The sequence below is a fragment of the Eleginops maclovinus genome, chromosome 13 (genome assembly GCF_036324505.1).
Source record: "Eleginops maclovinus isolate JMC-PN-2008 ecotype Puerto Natales chromosome 13, JC_Emac_rtc_rv5, whole genome shotgun sequence".
Lineage (NCBI taxonomy): Eukaryota > Metazoa > Chordata > Actinopteri > Perciformes > Eleginopidae > Eleginops > Eleginops maclovinus.
The window spans coordinates 18,789,537-18,811,329 of record NC_086361.1 but is presented as its reverse complement, the minus strand read 5'-3'; the positions used below and the strand labels follow the sequence as shown (position 1 = coordinate 18,811,329).

The following is a 21,793-nucleotide window of genomic DNA, read 5'->3' as shown; positions in this document are numbered from 1 at the left end:
AAACAGACTCTACACTTGGCAGTCTTCCTTTATACATACTGTAGTTCTCACAGTTAATTTGACTGTTCCTCACCATGACCTAAACTATCCCGATGTCCCTCACAGACTTTTCACATTTGATATGATGATCATGTCGTTGTAAGGAGAAGAGGTTCGCACGGTTTCATCTTGAGACTGGTGTGGCTGGATACTATACAGTTCTCTTTGGTGAAAGAAATGAAACAGCGCGGCAGAGTAGCCAATAAGGTTACTTTTCATTTGCATGGATATTACAATGGGAAAGGTATATACTCAGTCACCTTTGTATTATCTCTTCTTTGAAAAAGACATCTCAATCGGGACTGAGTTGGAGAGTCTGACGATTAGTTATGAACTCTTCAGGATCCCGTGAAGGTCATATGTACCAAGGATTAAGAGAAGGGAGACAAGATGAAGGCTGGTGTGTTGTTCTTCCCTAAAGGACATTTCCTTCAATCAGCGACTAAATTATATGTTATGTGAAGGCTGAAAATAAGCAGTGGGAAGAGGAAGAAAAGAATCCCTCAGAAGATTTAACAAGGTTCTCTGATGGGGCCAAAGGTCCCTAATGAATAATACATGTGGGCTGACAGGGGAAGATGAAGAACAGACATTTTGGCTCTGTTGGACCAAGGAAAAATTAGCCATGTTGGCTCTGATGGCTGATAGCTCGGCCAATGGAGATTTCCTCCTCCTCTGAAAACACTGTCTCTGTCCTCAGAGCTTCAGTCGAGTGCAGCAGGGACCCCGGAGACACACTCTATCTACCTTCAAGGTCTCTGTTCAAACTTTGGCCTTAACTCTATTGTAGGGTTGATAGTTTTTACTGCCTGGGTGGTTGATGTTTGAAGTAATGACCAGTGTTGAGGGGGTCTGTGTTGTTTTGAGCAGGGGGCTCTGGTGGTTCATTTAATCCCCCAGTGTGTGTCTGCTCTTAGTTCCATCTGAAGGTCACAGCTCCACTGCCACAGCTTTAATACTGCCTTCCTGGTCTTAAGGGTCTTCAACACTGATTAGTTTTACCTCAGAGTGTGTGTACGTGTGTGTGCAATAGAAAGTATGACCGAGAAAGAAAGAAGTAGAGAGAATTATATTCTGATATCCGCCTGCTCGTTGTAACTGTGAATGTTTGGATTGTGTGATATTGTACATCTGGATAGGCTGACCTGTGCTATAATTCACATAGCCTCATTAAAATGCTGAAAGTTTTTGACTTAAAGTCACTGTGACCCCCGTTCTGCTGTAAGCAGGACCTGCATACTGAGCAGAGCTCTGATTGATCTACCTCAGTAGCTGCTATTAATGGGGGCGTTCGTTGTCCCTCTGCACGTATGTGAGCACCTACACATGAACGCATGTGGTCATTTGATGTTACATCACAATGAACCCATTACCTGAATGGTCATTTAAAGCGTTTGATCCTAACGCGGAGCACCTTTGACCTAAACTCCGCCCATCACTGAGTATGCAAAGAGTAATTTGACACCTTCGCCCCTCGAACTGAAAACAGACGACATGAAACGATGAATATAAAGCAGAAAATAGACCCATTCCTCTGGGAAGGGTTGCTGGTGACGACGACCTTTGTTCAAAATCCTGAAAGGCATTAACAATTTAATGAGTCACATCTCATCAGTATGGAAAGTGTCTCTATGCCAGTGTTATATAAATGAGTTTTGACTGGTCCTAAAACCCTCAATCATAATATGACAGTGAAAAGACAAGTCTGAGCAACAAGGATTTGCCAATCCAACTTCAGATACTCAGAAATAGGATGTCACCTGTTAAGTTTGTGCAACCGTTAAACCATTTAATCTTGTCCAACCATTTTATGAACGATGAATGCAATGTGAAAGAGCGGCATCAAAACTGCTTCTCAGGGCGCTCTGCGTGTCAGTGAATGGTTTACAGCTCGTTCCCCTCAGTCATGAACACCCCTCTATCACCTTGCTTTGCCCTACAAACATTCCTTGGACAATCATAAAAAGTCTGACTCAGACTTAGGAGCTTTGGGACCTGGAAATGGAAACTGGTTTCGCAGTGCACTCTCAAGACAATTTCGCATAAAATCGAATATGTTCGGCCAGACGGAGAGAGAGTATAGAAGTGGCCACAACACCCTTCAGGAGACCTCCATCTGCAAACTCAGGACTTTTACTCTTGTGCCCTTTGATCACTTTCAACCTAGAACTTTCAGCAAGAAAAAGAGGGACAGTGAAATTGAAAAAGGCAGAGGTGTCAAAATGATATTTATGGTAGCCTTTTAAACCCCCTACCCCATATTTATTAATCTCCTAATCCGTAATGGCACACCCGTCAGCTCCTTATCCTCTGCCACAGTTTATCCCGCTCTTAAGTGGGTGTTTAGCTTGCTTGTTGTGTTTGGAATTGGCCTTTAATTCAAAGGGACATTTTTATGTGTCCCTAAGGTGAGCGGGGGGACGAACACTAACAGCGCTTTTGCATTTAAATATTGGCACTGGTGTTTTGAGGCCTTTGTGTGAGGTGTGGATCATACACTGTAATTCATTTGTGAGAGATTTAGTTCACAGCTATGTACCCTGAGCCAGAGGTGATTCTGGCACTCTCCATCCTAGTAGTAGCACTCCAAACACATGTGTGCCAGACACTGCACGATCCCCCTCAATGCTTCATCTTTAAGTGATAAAACACCTCCCGAGGTGTCTGACTCGCGTTATCAGTCTTGCACTTGCCGTTGTAAATCAAGGTCAGGGTTGTACAATAAAGCTTTACATTTCCGCCTCATTTTCATTACACCATGCCGCCTGCAGGCTATACGAAAATGAAACAAATCATAATCTGATCAGATAAATAACCTAATTATGCACATGTTTATACATACATTTAAATACAGAAGCGAGAATGCCAGTAAACACCAGACACAATATTTGATTAAATGTTTGATTTTCTGATTTGTATTGTTATTTATACAGTACCATTTTGATAATACCTTAAGCCTTTTCATTACAACTCTAAATGTATTTGCTTTAAAAACCCAGTGTATGGTCGGTCTCTCCAAGGTTAAATCCGCTTGGTGCTGACGTTGGTTTTTGAATTATTAGAAGCAGAAAAGGTAGTTGTCGTGGAGTTAAAACATAACAAACTGCAAGGTTATTATAGTGCAGTGCTAAATCCTTACTCAAAATTTGGAAAATTGTCCCCAAAATAAGCTTAAGCAGGTAGGTTTGTGGCATAAAGATACACATACAACACACTCACCCTCCCTTTTCATTAAGGCCTCTGATGTCTTGAAAGGAGCTCCTTCACCTGCTTTGGACATGAGGTCAAAACCAACCGAGCTCCAGATTCTGGCCTCAACCTTTTGTGTCTCCAACATTAATCACCGTTTGATTAGTAAGTGGCTTCAGTGGAAATCTCTTAAATGAGGGTTGAGGTCATCGGCGTCGCTGACTTACAAGCGACGAGATTGGCTGCCATGGCAGACAGGAGAAACTCTTTGGTTTCGTCAGTGACACACTCTCTGTTCTGCTCTGTGTGCAGTGCGGTTGAAAAAGCGAAATCACTGACATTTTGATATGCCGTCATTTAATCACGCTCTTATTTTTCCCTTGGGTTTTGTTCTTCCTGTTCCTCATGACTCTTTTGAAAACGTATTTTTACACTCCTTCTGTCTCGATCCATCAGGTGACCTTGTTAACTAAAAAAAAAGATAGTGTACAGTTTATCCAGGGCCCACTGCAGCAGGGGCTTACTTTATAAACGAAAAGTGCTCTGTTTTCATAAAAATAAAAGCAAATTCTGTCTACGTCTAGACCCCTGTATGCTTTTAATTGATCCTAAGAGAGCTCTACAGTGCAGACACATATTTCCACCAAACATCTTTACTAGACTAAGTAACTCCTCATTGTACATCCCTTTCCTTTTCATTGGAGCTGTAAGATTAAAGCTGATTTATCACCAGTAAATATTTTTCATTCAAAGAAGAATAGCTATTAGCTTCCAAAATGTGTCATGCACCCTCTTTCTGTTATCTTTCTCAGTCTTATTTAATTACATTTTCACTTTGCTTTCTCTTTGCTTTATGCCGCGGTATCACTGAGGGCTGGTTTAATCAGAAACTACTACAGAGTGATGCTGGTATTTAGGTCTGGGAGATGAGATGGACACAGATAGCGCAATGTAATTTACAGGTGGAATTTATGCACATGGTATGCATGTGTGTGTGAGTGTGTGTTAGTGTGTCTCTAGATAAAACATGATGTGCTCCCAAATGGCTTTGGCTTTAACAACTGAAAAAAGTGCCTGGTAAGCAGCAGCCCTCATTAGCATACAGATCAGGAGGCACTTTAAATGTTTGTGGAGTATAATTCATGATTGCTTTTTCAAAGTAATAAAAGGAGGGTCCTTTCTCTGCAAATGCCAATGCGGATCCTTCCCGGTCGCATTTTTTATTGGGCCACAGTTTGGTTAAGAGTCGTTAACATTACGGTTCCCCTTGAGTACCAGGCCCTCCCTTTAATAGATCTCAAAGGTGTAACATTTTACCATCTCTAAGTATAGGCCACATTAACTTTGAAACATTAGTATAATTACCATAAACAAACAAGACAATCAGCAGGAAGACTGGCAGCTTCTACAAGCCTTGGTAATATATAGTCTGCCATTGGACTTGACTTTATTGGAAATCTGATGGATTACATAATTGCTTTATGGCCCAAAACAGAATCGCTATCAAGCTCAATAAGTTCTTGCAACGGACCTTTATAGATTGAGTAAAAGATTACTTTATCAAGAAATGACGTGGCCATCAATAGCAGTTACTCTTACAGCAGGATATCATTCACCTCAAACTGTAAAACATTAGACTCCCAGCTCAAAGTGTCCATGCCCTGACAAAATAACGAATACTTAGATACTAATAAAGGGACATTGAGAGGATGGGTCAATGTACATAGGCAGCGAATCAGTGCTTAGACTGATGCTACCAACAGCGCTGGTTCATACCGAGCGTTTAACCTTGAATACATTTGCAAATGTACTGGGAATAACCGCAGTCTTCAATAGGCAACCTTCGTATATGCTTGTTAAAACACACGCATGCTAAAATGCTAATCTCTGTTTCTCTGCCTACAGGTTCACTGGCCCCAACCTTCCCTCGCCCATCATTAGCAGCAAGAACTGGCTCCGGCTGCACTTTACCTCTGATGGCAACCACAAGTTGAGAGGTTTCAGTGCCCAGTACCAAGGTGAGATGAAGAGAGGATTTCATATTTTAAAGGACCATCATTAATACTGTGTCCCAGGTTTACAGATCAGCAAATATCTGCTTGATTTTCATCATATCTGATTTAGATATCCCTAGTCCCCTTAAAGATATGTCTGAATATGTATGGTGACCAAGTATGAATGTGGTCTTATTAAAGTGTATGAAAGTACTGACCGCCTTGAAATAAATCACATTTGTACTCCTAAGAGGAGACTCAACTCCATGATCTGCTTTCATAGAGTTTATGAAATATATCTCAGAGTCTAAGAGGCACGATGCCAGGAAATCTAACTGAGTACTGGGAGTGAACTGTTTGTGACCTTGGTGAGATCCCTCCCTTTTTTTGCACAACATTTGAGACAAACAGGGAAACCATAACATGTGTTCAGGTCCAAATTAGTACACAAATCTTATCTCTCTTATTTCTAGTTGCAAATAAGCTTACATTTCCTTACATTTTGGTAATGTTCCTTTTGCCAGTTTTCAAACTATACCTGCAGCATGAGAAATCATTGTAGTATTTTTGGCAGAATAGAGGTAATATCTGAGAAAATATGAGCGGGTGAACATGATTAGTTCTTCCACAGAAAAAGGTGATAACCGATAACCTCACCGCTAGCCATTAGCTGGAAATCGAGAGAGAGAAAGAGAGAGAGAGAGATGAAGAAGATGGAAAAGACAAGGCATGATCCTATGGGTTTACAGGTTTAATGGTGGATAAATATGTTTAGAAGATCACAGGGAAGTGGGAGGTTAATACTTTAATTGGATTAAACACTCTCCCATCCCCCAGCTCCCACCAGCCATCCTCATCATGACAGGTCCCGTGGTTCAGCGGCAGGTTGCAGTAATGAAATGACTCTCTGTTGAATTTCCTCTTTGGCTCTATGTATTAATAATTATTTTCTTTAGTGCTCTTCAATTTGCGTGGCACAGGAAACAGCCGCAGCCCAAGGACTCTTACTAGAAACATGATAATACCTTTTCCTAATCAGGGCTACCATCTGAAAAAGCGTGTGCATTGTCAATTTTCTTCCAGACATAAAAGAAACAAGTTTTGAAGTCATGACTCAGACGCACTTTGAATTGCAAAGTGGCTGAAACTGAGCAAAGGATTAAAAAAAAAGTATTCATGGATATCAAGTAAAGTTCCTTTGTAGGAAACATGATGAGTGTGGAGTGGGGCACAGACAATGCTGATGCTGCTTTTGAAATTGCGGAATAATGAGGCATTAAGATGAGCCTTCCACTTAGCTACGATGGCTTTTTCTTCTATTTTCTCAGCAATTATCTTTCAAAAAAATCTTTTTTATCGTATAAATATCATACTGTGTTTTCTCTCCTAATATCCCTTATCTCAAACCTTAATGTAGTAATAATGGTATTCCCTGCACCTTTCTACCTACAATAAAGCAAAGAAAATGTACATTGTTTAGTTATTTTCATCTATGTATGCTTAGCAACATTAGACACATTGCAATTGTCAAACCGCTGATAACCTGTCTGCAGTGGGTGTGGGCAGCGATCTGTGGAACATTATGTATTATATAGTGTGTTTGCTGCAGACATTTTGGCTCTGCTGAAATGTGTGGGCGTCGTTATTGCACTTCCTGCTGTCTTATAGGTCTCTGCTCTGTTTCCCTCCACAGTTAAGAAGATGACTGAACTTAAGTCTCGAGGTGTAAAGATGTTGCCTAGCAAAGACAACCACCACAAGATATCAGTGTGTAAGTAGAACAGTTTACCTTTCAACAGGGATTTGGAAATAACTTGGTCTGAAATAAATAGTATCTCAACCTCACCTCATGTCAAGAAAAAGTTTCATATGCATATTCAATATACAAGTGTGGCCAGAAATGAATATATGTCAGAGTGTTGCAAAATGGAAAGCACTTTTTATTAAGCTTCATGTTCACTTTAATGTAGTTTTCTCTGGGGTGAAATCGCTGGTAGAGAAACCATTGATTCTCATCCCACTGTTCAATTCAAACAGCATTTTATTTATACATGTCTTAAATCAATCTTTAAAATGCCTTAAAAAACAATAAGACATTAGGAGTGTGATTTAATTCATTATGTTGTTCTAACATCCATTTAACAAAACAATAATTGACCAAGTGCCTCTGGGAGTATTGTCATGCAGATCTGGATAGCTTTAAACATGTGCGTATAATTGATTTAATGGCAAAAGTTGCAATAAAAAGATCCTAAATCTAGCTTTCCTTAAGCTGTTTGAACACAGTGCTGATAAAGGCTTAAGTATTTTCTTCCTGATAAGACGCAGGTGTAGCTGCAGGAGGAACTGGACTCCATGCAAGGACAGAAACCTTGACCGGGAGAGTATGCCTCTCAATTGCATCAGTCTTAAAACAAAAACCAGTCCAGATGTTTCCTTGGCAACTTGTCCATCTGTCTGTTGAAGAAAATGCCAGGCAATCCTTTTCCCCACTCTCAGCTGTTGTTCAGAGTCCTTCTCTACCAGAGGGTGAATGCTGACTGTAGTGGGACGTACAGACACAAAGGACGCTCAGATGCAGTTCCAGTAGCAACTGGTCAGCAGCACTGGGTTCTCTTTTGAACTATGAAAGTGTTGCCTGCCTTTGTTCTGAGCTCTCTGTTCTTCATCCCATTCAGCTTTATTTCCACATCTATAACTTAAACAAGTTTAAATGAGCCACCTGTCTGGAGTGACACAGAGGGATGTCGAAGGGTTTAAGAACAACCTGTCCGACAAAATAGAGATGCATTAGTGCTAATCCTGCCTCAAGGCCATTTACAATTCATTTTATCCACTTTTCCCTCCGACTTCATCTTTTGCTTTTAATCAGAATGTCTCTTAGTGAAATCACGTCTCCCTACCTTTCATTCGTAATGCTTTAATGCACTTTACTTTTGCTTCACCTGCTTCCACTTTAAACCTCCCTGTACTTTCTATTTGATTTTTGACTGACTGTGACCCTTAAAGAAAATACAGGCACATAATGGGAAATTCTTTTTCTAGTGAAAGTAAAAAGAATTCAGAACTGTTTTGTTAAAATTAAGTAAAACTGTTTCAATTTGTACCTTAAACAAAAATGATATTTCAAAGTGTTCTTATGCAAACTGTACATATAAAGCAATGTTTCTTTTAAAATATCATCCTGACCCTCAACACAATGTTGTTTGGAGCTATAATCAGATATAGACTTAGCATTAGAGTATTTAAAAACGTATCTTAGACTGTTCACGTCGATTATAGGGTTACTCAATTGAAGACATAATATAGTCTCTGCTATAAAGACGGGAGAAAGCCTGACAGCCAAGGAGTTAGTCAACACGTTCCTGCTGTACTGCTTATACTACAGTAGGTCTGTTATCTCTTTTTTATCCTTGTCTCTGCTGACACCAGTGAGCCTTGTTTTGGATTCATTGCCATCCTGCCTCACCCCGGTAGCCCTGCCAATGAGCAGGTGTCACATTGCTTTGGCCCCCACAGACCTCTGACCCCTCCCAGTCAGTCCGATGGGCTCTCCTGCTCGGCCAAGTTTATTTGACCCTTTCTGGCCCCTCACCATCCACTGTTTTGCACCCAGCAACCTGATTAAACAGAGCACCACCTGAACGATCGAAGGGTATGCCGAATGAATTAATGAAGCACAGGCAGAGCTTGGTAAATATCAAGCCCTTCCTGTGTGATAATACAGGAGGGCTAAGGAAGCTTCAATTACAATTTACAACCTTTTCACCTTTTCATTTGATCTGAAGTTGACATTGACCACCAGAGGGCAGAAAATAAACCACAAAGACACTAATGATAATGCCCCTTCATATACTTTGGAGGTTTTTTTTATTTACGAGAAGCATGCTTGCATTGACATCTAGCAACCTGAGAAATACACAGAACACATTTCGGGTAAAAAAAACAACATGCATCGACTCTTTGAAAGTCAAGGTGGGGTTGGACTACTGTCAGTATTTCACAGTGGCCAGGTGAGTGTACTACAACTACCTTGTGAAATATTGTTTGTATGGAAATGTTCCTTAATGCAGCGAATGTCTCTGTGGTCTTCTCCCTTCAGTGTCTCAGATGGGTGTAGCGCAGGGTCACAACATGTGTCCAGATCCGGGAATCCCAGATCGAGGAAAAAGAAAAGGCACAGACTTCAGGTGAAAGCATGATTAAAGAGAGATGTAACGAGCACATGGGTTAGTAGCAATGGTAACTGCACAGGTACAGTGTGATGGACACGATGTGAATATTAACTATGAGTTTTTTGTTGCTAGGAAAAAAACAATGACACTATCATCCTGAGCTATAAAGTATAAATTGTGAATTGTATTTTTCTTTCTGTATGTGGATATTGCATTCATTTTCAGTTCTTGAATTGGCGTCTTGTCACAATTCAGCAAATAAGGATATTTAAATAACATTCTAATTTAGTTCTCAAGGTCTATTTAACAAGATGTATAACGGTGTTCTGGGAAAGTCGTGCTGTAAACAAGTAGTTATTTTTTTAATTAAATAGACAATTTCTCTCCCTCTTTGTTTCCCTTTTGTTTAAATTAAACAATATCAGAGTCTAAATTACTTCCACTTCCAACGTCTCTTGGTAGAAGAAGTTTTTTTAATGCTTTTCAAATGTTTTTAATGTACTGTTCATGTATATAAATCAATTAGTTTAAGTATCATTTGTTGTTGTTATGCAAAACAGGGTTGCACAACACAATGCAGTTGTAGTTTAGTCCATTATGCTTCACACAAACATTCAGAAATACCCCCGTTTTAAGACTCTTTTGCATCGACTCCCAACTTAATTCCCCAAATGTCTCCCAGTGCAGTACTGATGATCTTAGCTTTGTTCACAGTTAAGATTAAATCAACAGTGAGCTGGGAGGAGTGCTATTACAAATCAGGGAGGGCATCTTGAAATGTGCTCTGGCATTCAGCACATTACCCGATGTCATGCCCCATAAAGCCACCACAACCCAACCCGATAGAGAGAAGCGTACAGTATTGCAGATACCCCCCCATTGGAGCCACAGCACACTAAGAGGCTGCCTCTGTGGGACGCTGATATTGCCGTTGGGATTATGGAGTTTCATTCCTGTCACCGCTATTGCCTCTTTCAGTGGTCAGCTGTAACACAGACAAATGGGATACACCCAACTCCCACAATGCAGCACTTTCTGAAATCACACCTTGAAGGTTTAGGAAAATATAGGTTTTTGGTTTTTTAAATGCACTCCCACTGGTAGAGATGTTTTTCCCGGGAAATGCTCATGTGTTTTCTCTGTCCGCAGGCGAGGATCCACGGTGCACTTTTCCTGCGACGAGGGTTATGAACTGCAGGGCTCAAAGAGTATCAGCTGTCTCCGAGTCACAGACAGCTACGTAGGGTGGAGTGACGACCGGCCTATATGCAGAGGTAAGGACTGATGAGGTGGAATGTGGATTTCAACATGACAACCAAAGACTCCTCTTTTAGAGACTGACACACACACACACACACATTTACACGTAGCACTTAAGATGGTAGATAAGAGTAAGTTGTCATCTATGTATTGCGGTCTAAATGTGACCTCCATTTATAGGTGTCATGATGCTTGTGAGTGTGCTGTCATTTTATGGATATGCACGGTCCATTTCCTTTTTTTTTGATTATCCGTTTTGTTGTGACTGCCCTGACTTTGACCTTTGGCCAGCATTGTTTTGCTGCCTGCTGTTTAGCCATGCCGACACAGCGCTGCCCATCAGTCATGTCTCCCTCACTTCTGACCATGTTGTGACAGGCAGGATGAGCGGTCAGACTCCCTGATGCTCATCTAGTTTTCAGCCCGCAGTGAACTGAATTAATCGGAGAAGATTTCATTTTTTGACTTTTTTTGTGTCGTATAATTGCTTGCACTGATTGCTATCTGCTTCATGAGGTGTATTCATTGGAGCAAAGCATTTCAATATTTTACTTTTTTCTTAAAGCTGAAAAGTTTTGAATGCTGAACCCAAAAAAAATCCAGTTAATAAGACACATTCAGCATACTGGTCCTTGCTTTAATATTTCTTTTTAGTAGACTACAAAATGCAAATCAAAGAGTTTTAAGGCTTTGTCTTTTGGTGGGGATTATTTTGGTTTCAGTTCAATAGAAAGTGTTAATCTGAGAGCACCAAGGCAGAGAACAATAGTCAAACGCAGTATCTTTGATCACTCTTTTGCTGAAGCAAGCTGCTTTTTTCAGTAAACAAAATCTAAAAACACATTGTGCATTTCTACAGACACAGTTAGTGACTAGCCGCTCAAGATAAGGAGGAGAATATAGATAAAGATACAGATTTTTTTTATCAGTAGCTGGTGGAGACCAAAAAGCATCTAAAACACAGTGAGTGATCGACTTACATTCACCAGATGGAACGAGCCCAACTCAGAATGAATTATAAGGTGGCTTTGTAACTGCTCAATGCCCCATATCACCTTACATTGTGATATAATGTCACTTTTTTGACCACAAAAAGGCCTTGAAATTGTAAATAGCCAAGTGATAATCTGATGTAATTTATCAAAACTATTCTTTCAAAGTTCTGAGGGAAAAAAATATGGTAATAAATTGCAACGCAGACATTTCCCAGTTTGGGATTAATAAAGTACCTCTTATCTTATCTCATTTAAACACGAAAATAACAGCTCAAATTAAATTGTCTTGGCAGTATAAGGGTTGTTAGACCTGCAAATATACATACCAATAATAACCTTGGCATATCTATGCCATCCTTTTTGTCCCAGTTTCCCCATGTGGGCCTTTAAACTGGCTAATCTCTGAGGGGTTTGTCTAATGTAATCACCTGCAGCTTCTCCTTTAACGTCACCTGTAGGCCGTGGATGTATCTCCACTTGAGTTAATGCATTCTCATAAATCCAGCATTCCACATGTTCCTCCATTCTTTTCTTTATCTTAGCTTGATCCAATTGTACCCAAATTAAATTACAGCACTAAGGAGAGCGGGCTGGATCTGAGAAGGATTAAAGGGGGTGGACTGATGGATAAGTGATTCGTTTTATATAAGATATGGTCAGTGCCCTGCCATTCAGCAAATAATGTTGGTGTTGTGTGTCATGAAACAATGGGAAACAGGTCCTTAAACTGACAACTGAGTCACATTTTTTCTTTTGTTTCATGGAAAGAAACACTCCAGACTGACAAGGCATCCAAAGTGATGTCAATGAAATTACCCTTAAAGAAAATCTCATTCCGTCATCCACATTTAACCTTTGTTACTGCGCCTTTGTTCCCTATAAATGAAGATTAAATATCCTGGAATAATTGAATCTCTGTGTCCTAAATTAGCATTAGTCATCATTAAATTGAACAGCACTATCATTAGCACACGAACAATCTAAATCTTAAGGCTGCAGATTCACTACCCATGACATGAAAGCCAAGGCTCCCTTTGTGCTCATACTTTCTCTCTGGGCACTTCCTGCAATTCATTCCTGTCATGGCTTGTATCAGGCACAATGATCCCGGGATTAAAAAAAAGAATAATAAAATTAGCATAGAAGTGCTTATGATATCTTTGTAGAGCTGTATTATTCTCGTTAAGGTCACCCTCATTGTCAGTACAACCCAAATGAATTACTCTTCTCCACTTAACTTTGCCAAAGTTCTTTTTTACCTTTTTAATAGGCGTGATTTGGTGGGAGGGGGCTGGAACAAGGAACCGCTGAATGGGCCTTGGAACACCCAAAGGACCTTTCTTAGATATAACTCATTAAAAAAAGTGGGTTGCTGGTTCAGGGCCTTTTCAGATAATTCCAGGTTACACCCTTCATATGTACACACTCCTTCAGTTCCCGTACGAGACTCATTACAAATTCTGCTTTCATTTGAAGGGGTATTTAACAGACACCCTCGGGCCTCGATAAAGAAGTCACACCGTCCTTCAAAAATTACTTTGCTAACTGTGTACCTGCTCTTTTTTAATAACAATCGAGTTTGTTACTTGATTTGTGTTTCTGGGCGGTATCCAACTATATTAACGACTGCCCAAATTTACTTTTGAGACATTTAACAATGGCAGCTGATCATAAAGACGGTCTAATGTCCAATTTTGTTTTATTCTTCTAATAAATTAGCCCGATGTGTTTATTCCCCGCCATATTTTAAACCTGAGAAAACAAAGTGATTTATGGCTTAGATTTAATCCCTCATCAGTCTATTTTTCACACTGCCACGCTAAATTGGCAAGTCAAGTGCTTAGAAGATGCACAGCAGTTGATTTTGTTTTGATGGCTCTTTGGTTTATAATTTGATGGTTGTTTGAAAAGAAAGGACAGATTGTCATTATCACCAAGCGCTTGACAAACAGCTTCAACATTTAAAAGTGATGCTTGTTTACAGTTCAGTCAGAAACACTGGAGTAATGGGAAGTGGAACCAATGCATTGTGAATTTGAAATGAAATATATTTGGCAATTCTTTGGATTCAATCCAAGTCACCTGGGAAATGTTTGCTTCCAGCAGAACTTTTCTTTAGGAAACTCCCACAAATATTGATAACACTTAATGCACAAGGCTTTAAACACAACAAAATGAATAAGAAACCCTAATAGGTGGACTTAAAAGATGACTCAGCATTTTGTTTATTGGAGTAAACACGTGATCAAGGACAGTTCGATGCATGCTACTCTTTTGTCTGTTCAAAGTGTCCTTTACCAAACATTACTACTCTTCTGTCTCTCTCTCTTTCCTTTGTAGCACCGATGTGTGGAGGTCAGTTGAAAGGACCCAGTGGTGTCATCACATCCCCAAACTACCCGGTCCAATATGACAACAATGCTAACTGCACCTGGCTCATCACAGCCACGGACACATCCAAGGTAAAAGTCCTTAACCGTGGGATTTAAGCAATTGCTCCTGTAATCGCTTGTTTCCAGCAGTGTATTGAGTGGTGTGTTTAGCCGCCAGCTAACTGAACAGCACTCGACTGGTGTGTTTCCAAAGGGAAATCAAGAAGAAGCTCAACTCCGACACACGTCACTCATTTTATACATTTGATACTTGATACAGGACATTTCTGTGATGTGACAGAAGCTCTCTCAGAAAATATGACACATAAGAACATTTCAAAAGGTTCTGTGATGGAAACTTCTGAAGCAATGGAAACGAAACTCAAGAGACTGAAGGTTTATTATGTTAACAGCCGGAGAATTGACAAGACATTTGCTGCAGCCATGCCCGACCAATTCTGAAGATCTCTACTGCAGTACGAGGTTTTAACCAGTTCTGAAAGGATAATCAACATTCTTCAGTCGCCAGACTAAACAAATATGGATCCTAAATCTAACTAAAGCTGTCGTACATGGGAAAAGAATGTACGCCAGGGAACCTACGTTCCAGATAAGAAGGGCTTCAAGATGTCCCTCAACAACAAACTATCTCATGTCAGCTTGCACTCGGTTATTGACTGGCATTAACAAAGCGCCCAAGCTGCCCCTCCTTAAGGGAGATTACAGCAACCCCAAGGCCAAAGAACTATGCCATGGGAATAGAGACAGAGGAAGGAGAAAATGATGAACTAGGTCAGAGGTTAAACACTTGAGCAAAAATATTCCCTAACAGGCTGGACATGAGCCAACAGAAGACAGAGAGTTGTTAGAAGCACCTGTGGTGAGGGAGCGGAGGACACTGAAGGTAGAGTGATGGCTTTCGAGCATGCTATCAGATATCGTGAATGTGTCATAGCTACTCTGCTCAGACCATTGACTTTGGAGTTGTGTTCAAGGCCACCAAGCTGCTCTCCTGCCAAATATCCCTCCGAACTCAGACAAATTGCTTGTACAAATGTGTTCTCTTATTGCACCGACTTCAGGAGAGGCTATGTGAGGTGAGAGGCAAGGCAGAGGGGTGTAATGAGATACACACCTACCAACTCTAACACTTTGCTTGCATACATACACACACACACACACACACACACACACACACACACACACACACACACACACACACACACACACACACACATACAGACACCCCTGGGTATGCTCGGCAGGCAGCTTGCTGAAACAGACAATGGTACTTTGGGCTGTCTCTCGCTCTGTTGTCCGGTCCAGATGAAGATGGAGCGAGGCTGTTCTTTCTGTTTAGCGCCGTAATGGGCTTCTATTCCTGCCCGTATGCATAGGTCCCGCCAGAGGAGACGTTAGGTCAAGCAGGACACTGAGGCGGAACTGCAAGGGGAGCTGGGTAGGACGTGACACAGCTCTTCTAGACCTAAAATCAGCCTCGTGTCATCATGACTAATGTGGGTTCCTGTCTATGGTTGCTCCTTCATAATGTCCTGAAGGTACCGAATGCAGCTGGCTTTTGTTTGCAATCATTTAAGTGTTTGTCCATCAGTGTCTGGGGACACTCGGGTTCTAAAACAACCAAAATGTCAGACCTGACGTCACAGATGGCAATAAAAATAAAATGTGTATACATGGTGGCTTTGCTTGTTTATTCCTGTCTAACCTTTTGTCCCACCTGTTGGCTGGCAGATAGGAGACGAGTCTGCGCTATGGAACTCTATTTATCTAGTGATCCGACCTATTATGCCTACCACTATTCATCTCTTCTGTCTACCTTGGCAATTTTCATTAGTCACCGGGTTTAACAGAATGCAATTTGCATTTATATAAGCTTTTTCATTAGGTCGGGCTCTCTCAGCTCTCTGGAAACATTAAAAATGTGGAGGAAATCAGTGGCAGCCAATTTAAAACGGGAGACAAAGACGGCATTTGTGTTGCTTTTTATTTATGTATATCTCGGTCTCCTTTGTTGTCTTTATTTATCAGCTATCATAATCAAACCTTATTTGTCTGCCTGTCTATTACAGTTGCCCCTGGCTTCCTCCAGCTCGGGCACGCTTATTGATTTCCCTACCTTGTTCCACCTTCCCTCCCACGCTCCCACCTGCGGAATAGAAATGAGATGTAATAAGCCACTCTGCTGTTTTCTTCACCGTTACAATCCAATACATAAATCTTTTGAAACTTTTCTGCCACTTTTATGATTTATATATTTACCTTGTGGACAGCCTCAAGTCCCCTGCCACCTCTCCTGATGCGCTTAAAGTTATTGTAAGTCCGGTAAGAGAGGCCACAAAGTCACCTGTAACCAGGAGTAGGGGTCATGCAGAACGCCTGGGGGGAAATCTGATATTGGATTAGTGGCAGAGATACACACACAGTCAGAGATACATACACACACACGATCACATACACACTGAGAAAACTCTGGGCATACCGCATCATTTCAGTGTATATGCATGAGGGAATGTCGATATTTAAAGGGCAATAAATACCAGTAAAGGGATCATGGTTTTCTATACAGCATGACAGCTGGTACACATGGTTTAATGGAATTGGGCCAGAGAAATATTAAAACATTTGATGGATGATAGATGGAGGGGCAGAGGGATGGAGAGGGGGTCTCTCCTGTGCCTATGGGGTCAGGTGCATCCAAGCATCTGCCATTTACCACTTCCCCTGCTCTTTTCCAGGTGGTAAAGCTGACCTTTGAGGATTTCGACCTGGAACGAGGCTACGACACCCTGACGGTGGGAGACGGCGAGGTGGTGGGAGACCAGAAGACCGTCTTCCACGTGTGAGTGACTCTTGTGATCTCTGTCTTTCTGCTTCAACTCTTCCCTCTGTCTTCTATCTCTTCCAGCTTTTACTTTGTACGATCATTTTCTCATGTTCCATGGCGTCATCTTTTGCTTCCTCACCTTCTTGTTTTGTTGGCCTGCTTGCCTCTTCTCCTCCTCTGCTTCCCTGCAGCGGGCATCACCCCTCTCTCTCCCACTCACCCCGCAGCCCTTTTTCTCTTTGTTGTACTGTTTCTCTTTCGTTTCATCACCACCTGACGCAGTAGTGCATGAAAAATAGATGCTCCACCACATTGTCAATCATGAACTTTTTCTAATGTTATATAAAAGATCACAGCCCCCGTGGTGCAGCATGGCAAACTGCTTATTGATACTTCCCCCCCTAATAGAGTTTGCACTAGCAGATGCTCCTTAACAATTCACAGGGTGTTGTTATTAATTGCGATGAAATTTACCACCTTAATAAAGTTTTTATAGATCAATTTTTATGTGACTCTGCCTCGCCCGGGTTGGAGCTGGGAGATAAACGAGGGAGGGATCTGTGGGGGAGTAGTTAGTTGATAAGAGGAGATCTTCCATATTTGCACAACACACAAAAACGAGCTAATCTGATCAATTAAACACTCCCTCCGCCCTTACGGACTTCTTTATGATTCTGACGTGGAGTGAGCGATCCTGTCATCGAGATCTAATGCACTATTGCACACAAACTACTCGAAACAATTCAGGACCGGAGAACAAACTGCAGCTATCAGCACCGTTTATTTAGGACTATATTTTTGTGAATCAGTGGTGCATGCAAGCGTGTGCAAGGTGTGGGGAATTATTGTTTTGTTTCTTTAAGGTCAGAGGAATGTAGCTCCACTGCAGCACAGTAATAAATGTGCTGGTAAATAGGCACTGAGTCGCAGCCAATCAAATCTCTCCTTTTCACTTCAGAGACCTTGAGCAATGACAGTTTGATTATAGGAGAGAACAATTTGGTGTTAGTCTGCCACAAACGTGTTTCCCTTGGAGAAATGATGTCTTTGTGTGGGAAGACCATACTGATCATCAGCAAATAGACTTCAGACAAGGATGGTGTTTGAGAGAGGGATTAACTTGCAGGTAAACTATAACACTGACCGAATGGGTTGCCCACAACTCCAAACCTGTCTCAATTCAGACTATTGGAGTTATTGTGGTAAACCAAATGTCTGAACAAGCTTAGATTTTTTGTGCAATCCCCACAACATGGTGCACTGTGCTGCATCTTTCCCTCCACATATGCACCATCAATTTAATAGAAACACTCCAGAAATGACAGACTGCAGGAAAGGAGTCAATCACACACTGTTGTTACCCAGACACTGCTTCTTTACTGCTCCTGCCATCTCTGTGTGCCATCACTAAAATTAGAGCCTTTAATCACTTACGCCACAGCTATACACTTCCTAATTAGAGTAGGGGGAATTACTATTCAAATAGGATTAAATTACTTCTCTGGCGTTGACTGATCTGCCTTCACTTTCCACTTTCTTGTCCCCAACTGTTTTGAATTAAATGTTTTTTTCCCCTTTTATTTGAGAAGTCTTCTCAGACCGGAATTGCCTGCAGCCGTGTCTTTCTTTGATGAGTAAAGTCAGATAGTTTAAAATATATCTTCAGGTGTTGTTGTTTCTCTTCTTCAGCTTGCATTAAGTTTGTAATGATGCAGAGGAAACAGTGCCTTTGGCTATTAAAGTACCGCTGAATCCACTGCGGTAAATGCAAACAAGGTTTATAATAAATGAAACAACCCAGCAGGATTCACAAGTGACACAGCGTGCAGTAATAGCACAAACAAACGGTGTGTTTACAACAATCATAAAGACCTGTTGTCTCTTTTTGCAGCCTGTCTGGAACCACCACTCCAGACCTTGTGGTTAGCACCAGTCACCAGATGTGGCTCAACTTCAAAACAGACGACACCAGTGGCTCCCTGGGATTCAAGGTGTCTTTTGAAGGTAAGAGTGATGCAAACATTCTTGATGCCGAGGCGCCGGCTTCGTTGCTGCATTTTAGAACATCTCTCTATCTTTCACAAATAGAGGGAAGAGTCTTTTTTTGGACCACTTCCCCTTGTGTATTGTGACTCATTGCTCAAATCTGCCAACACAGCCACTGACAGTACACATTTTGCCTCAGTTAACTTTCATATTGCTGTCCTTTCCTGTATTCATCATCACAAGTTTAGTTTCAAGAACAGAGGGGTCAGAGATGCTCCATCTGTCTCATCTAAGAGTTTTGTAAGAAGCGTAATAGCATCGTAACAAAACAGGCGTGGAGCGGCCCGCCATGGGATCTCCTTCTACCGCATCCGATGCTGCAACTGCACAATACAGCTGGACTACAAAACCCCTAAAAGAAACATAAACAGCACCAACGACTCAGTCTAGGCAAGGACTTCCAGTGAATCAATCACCAAATTGCTGGTTCTCTTGCAACTATGCACAAATTCCGTTCAAAAATAATGATTTGTGTCATAAGTGGGGCCTTGAAAGCTAATGAGGAAGGACAAAAGGGGCACTTATTTTGGTAGCACAGGCAATTAGCCATCGATGCAGCCTACCGCAGATATCTGATGTAGTCTCCAAACCCAGTGTGCACATGATCCGTGTGCAAATATCCATATTAGTGTGTGTGACTTGGTAATTAATATGTCTTTGTGAAAGCATTCATGTGTGGAGACAAGAGAGACAAAACGGAGTGACAGTGTTGGTGTGTGAGCCTGTGTGTGTGCCTTTGTGTGAGTATGGGGAGTTTGCCAGAGTTCTTCTATTAGATTGGTCCGCCGCTCGCCTCTCAGAACTCAGCGAGGCTTCTCCCTTGCCCACAGATGCTTATTTTTCATCAGTAAAAACAACAGAGAAAGTGGAGCAACATGCCGAACCAAAGTGTAATTAAAACAATGAGTTGTGCTTAATGAAGGGGAAGAAACTCTCTGAACCACTTCACCTCCCAGATTGGAGCGCCCAAAATCTCATTTGCATTCTCAATTACTTGTATTTTAAACCTGATCATCAAGTCGAATTGCACACACAGCCGAACCAGTACACACACATCTGAGTGTGGTTTGTGTTGCTTGGAGAGCTTTTTCAGACAGTTTTATACTTAAGGTTATGGCATGTTGTGTATTTTGAATATGACTTCCAATAACAAAGATGTGCTGCTACTTTAGCCTAAATGGGCCCTATTATTGGGGTTTTTACTTTCTTGAAGAGTGTTATATAGGCTTTTGTGCATGTAAATGGTCTGCAAAGGATGAAAGCCCAAATTTCCTTCCAGAGGGAGTCCCCCCCCCCCCCCCCCCCCCCGCCGCCTCCATTGTACTTCTTTGTTTACTTATTTAACAGACTGACATTTCTACATAACACTCACACTTCTATTGGCTAGCGCTCCAACACAGTGTACGTGATAAGCTTAGGGGCGGACATCTCTTACTGGTTGACCAATCACAATAGAGCCGCCCAGCTAACCGATCAGAGCAGACTGGACTCTGGTTTTAGACGGAGGGGGAAAAGAGGTGCTGCAGCACAAGCAGTACATGAGAAAAATAAAGAGCTTTCTGAACATTAAAGCATGGAGACATGTCACAAAATCAGATCTGAACCTGACAATGAGCATAATAGGGCCCCTTTACCTGCATAGTTAATATATTATCATGTAGATCCAACATTTTGTAGATACTTTTATTCTGTGGTGGAAACGTGGGCCTCTGAAGCTCTGTCAGACTTTGTTTGTGAAATTGGGTTACTCCGATAGACTTCAGTATTAGTGTTTCTGTCGTTGAAGGAGACTGTGGTATGGTTGTTGGCAGTAAAGTGAGTCAGAGTTGCATTACGATGTTTGAATTTCTCCAGCATGTCAAACAGACGGCAGCAACAAATATGCCATCACATCTCTTCACTTATTCATGAGACTGAAATGGCTGCAGCCTGCACTCTTATACACAATATACACATTCACAAACACATGTATCACAACAGGCCTTCCATGAAACATGTGTTCAAACCAATGTACCCTCACACACTTCAAAGGGCTCTCATTTACTGCCTCTATTTCCCTAACACTCTGATTATAAGGACCCATGAGGCAGAGAGGCCATATTTTAAGACAAACCCTGCAGGAGTTTGAGTTGAGCGAGTCTGTTACACTGACAAACAACCTATTGTATAATGTTGTGTGTGCTTGTGTTCATTTGCACATGCGAGTGTGCATTTTAGGCCCATCTTATAGCTGTTGGTGCTTTCTGTTGGATCTTATACATTCCCTTTGTATCATTTCCCCTTAATTTTTCTCTGGTCCATCTTAAAACTGACTTTCAGCTTCCTCCCTTTTAAAGGTGACTCCCACGTGAGATCAATGAGTTGACTTTTGAATGAGACTGCCTCAGGACAGCCATACATCCAAACAGCAGTGAGCTCTAAATATGTGTTCTAAATGATGATCATCATTAAGGCTGAGGGTATGGATTTATACCCAGCATCGCCCCTGGTGCGATTTAAAATCGTATTAGACCCTGCCATCATTTCCTGGATGGATGAGCTTATTCGCTCTCTGCGTTCCCCCGACCCGATGCCCCAGCATTCCCATCTGCAATCTGCAACTTCAGAAAAGTAGAGAGGATTGCGAGTGAAAACAGAGAGGCGCATACATCTTGTGATAGTGAAATTGGCGTGAGTGGTTTTAAGGAAGAAGTGTTTTCATGCAGGTGTGTTTGCGTGTGTACCTGAAAGTGCTCACATCAGCGTCAAACACCAGTGAGAAGGTTCTCACTCAGTGAGAGGAGAGATACATTTGCAAGGGAAAAAAGAGACACAGATGAGAGAGAAGTTTGCAAAATTAGTTGTTAACATTTTTGAGAGGATAAGGAGACAGTAAAGA

At 41.4% G+C, this 21,793-nt stretch overlaps 1 protein-coding gene across 1 annotated transcript in view; it reads left to right on the top strand.

Annotated features, from left to right (window-relative positions):
• csmd2 (CUB and Sushi multiple domains 2) overlaps positions 1-21,793 on the top strand; it is a 217,242-nt gene that overhangs the window by 92,922 nt on the left and 102,527 nt on the right. The window contains 7 exon segments of the mRNA XM_063899890.1: positions 5,134-5,246; positions 6,916-6,993; positions 9,325-9,412; positions 10,547-10,671; positions 13,993-14,114; positions 16,781-16,884; positions 18,761-18,873. Of these exon segments, the coding sequence (XP_063755960.1) occupies positions 5,134-5,246; positions 6,916-6,993; positions 9,325-9,412; positions 10,547-10,671; positions 13,993-14,114; positions 16,781-16,884; positions 18,761-18,873 (743 nt within the window).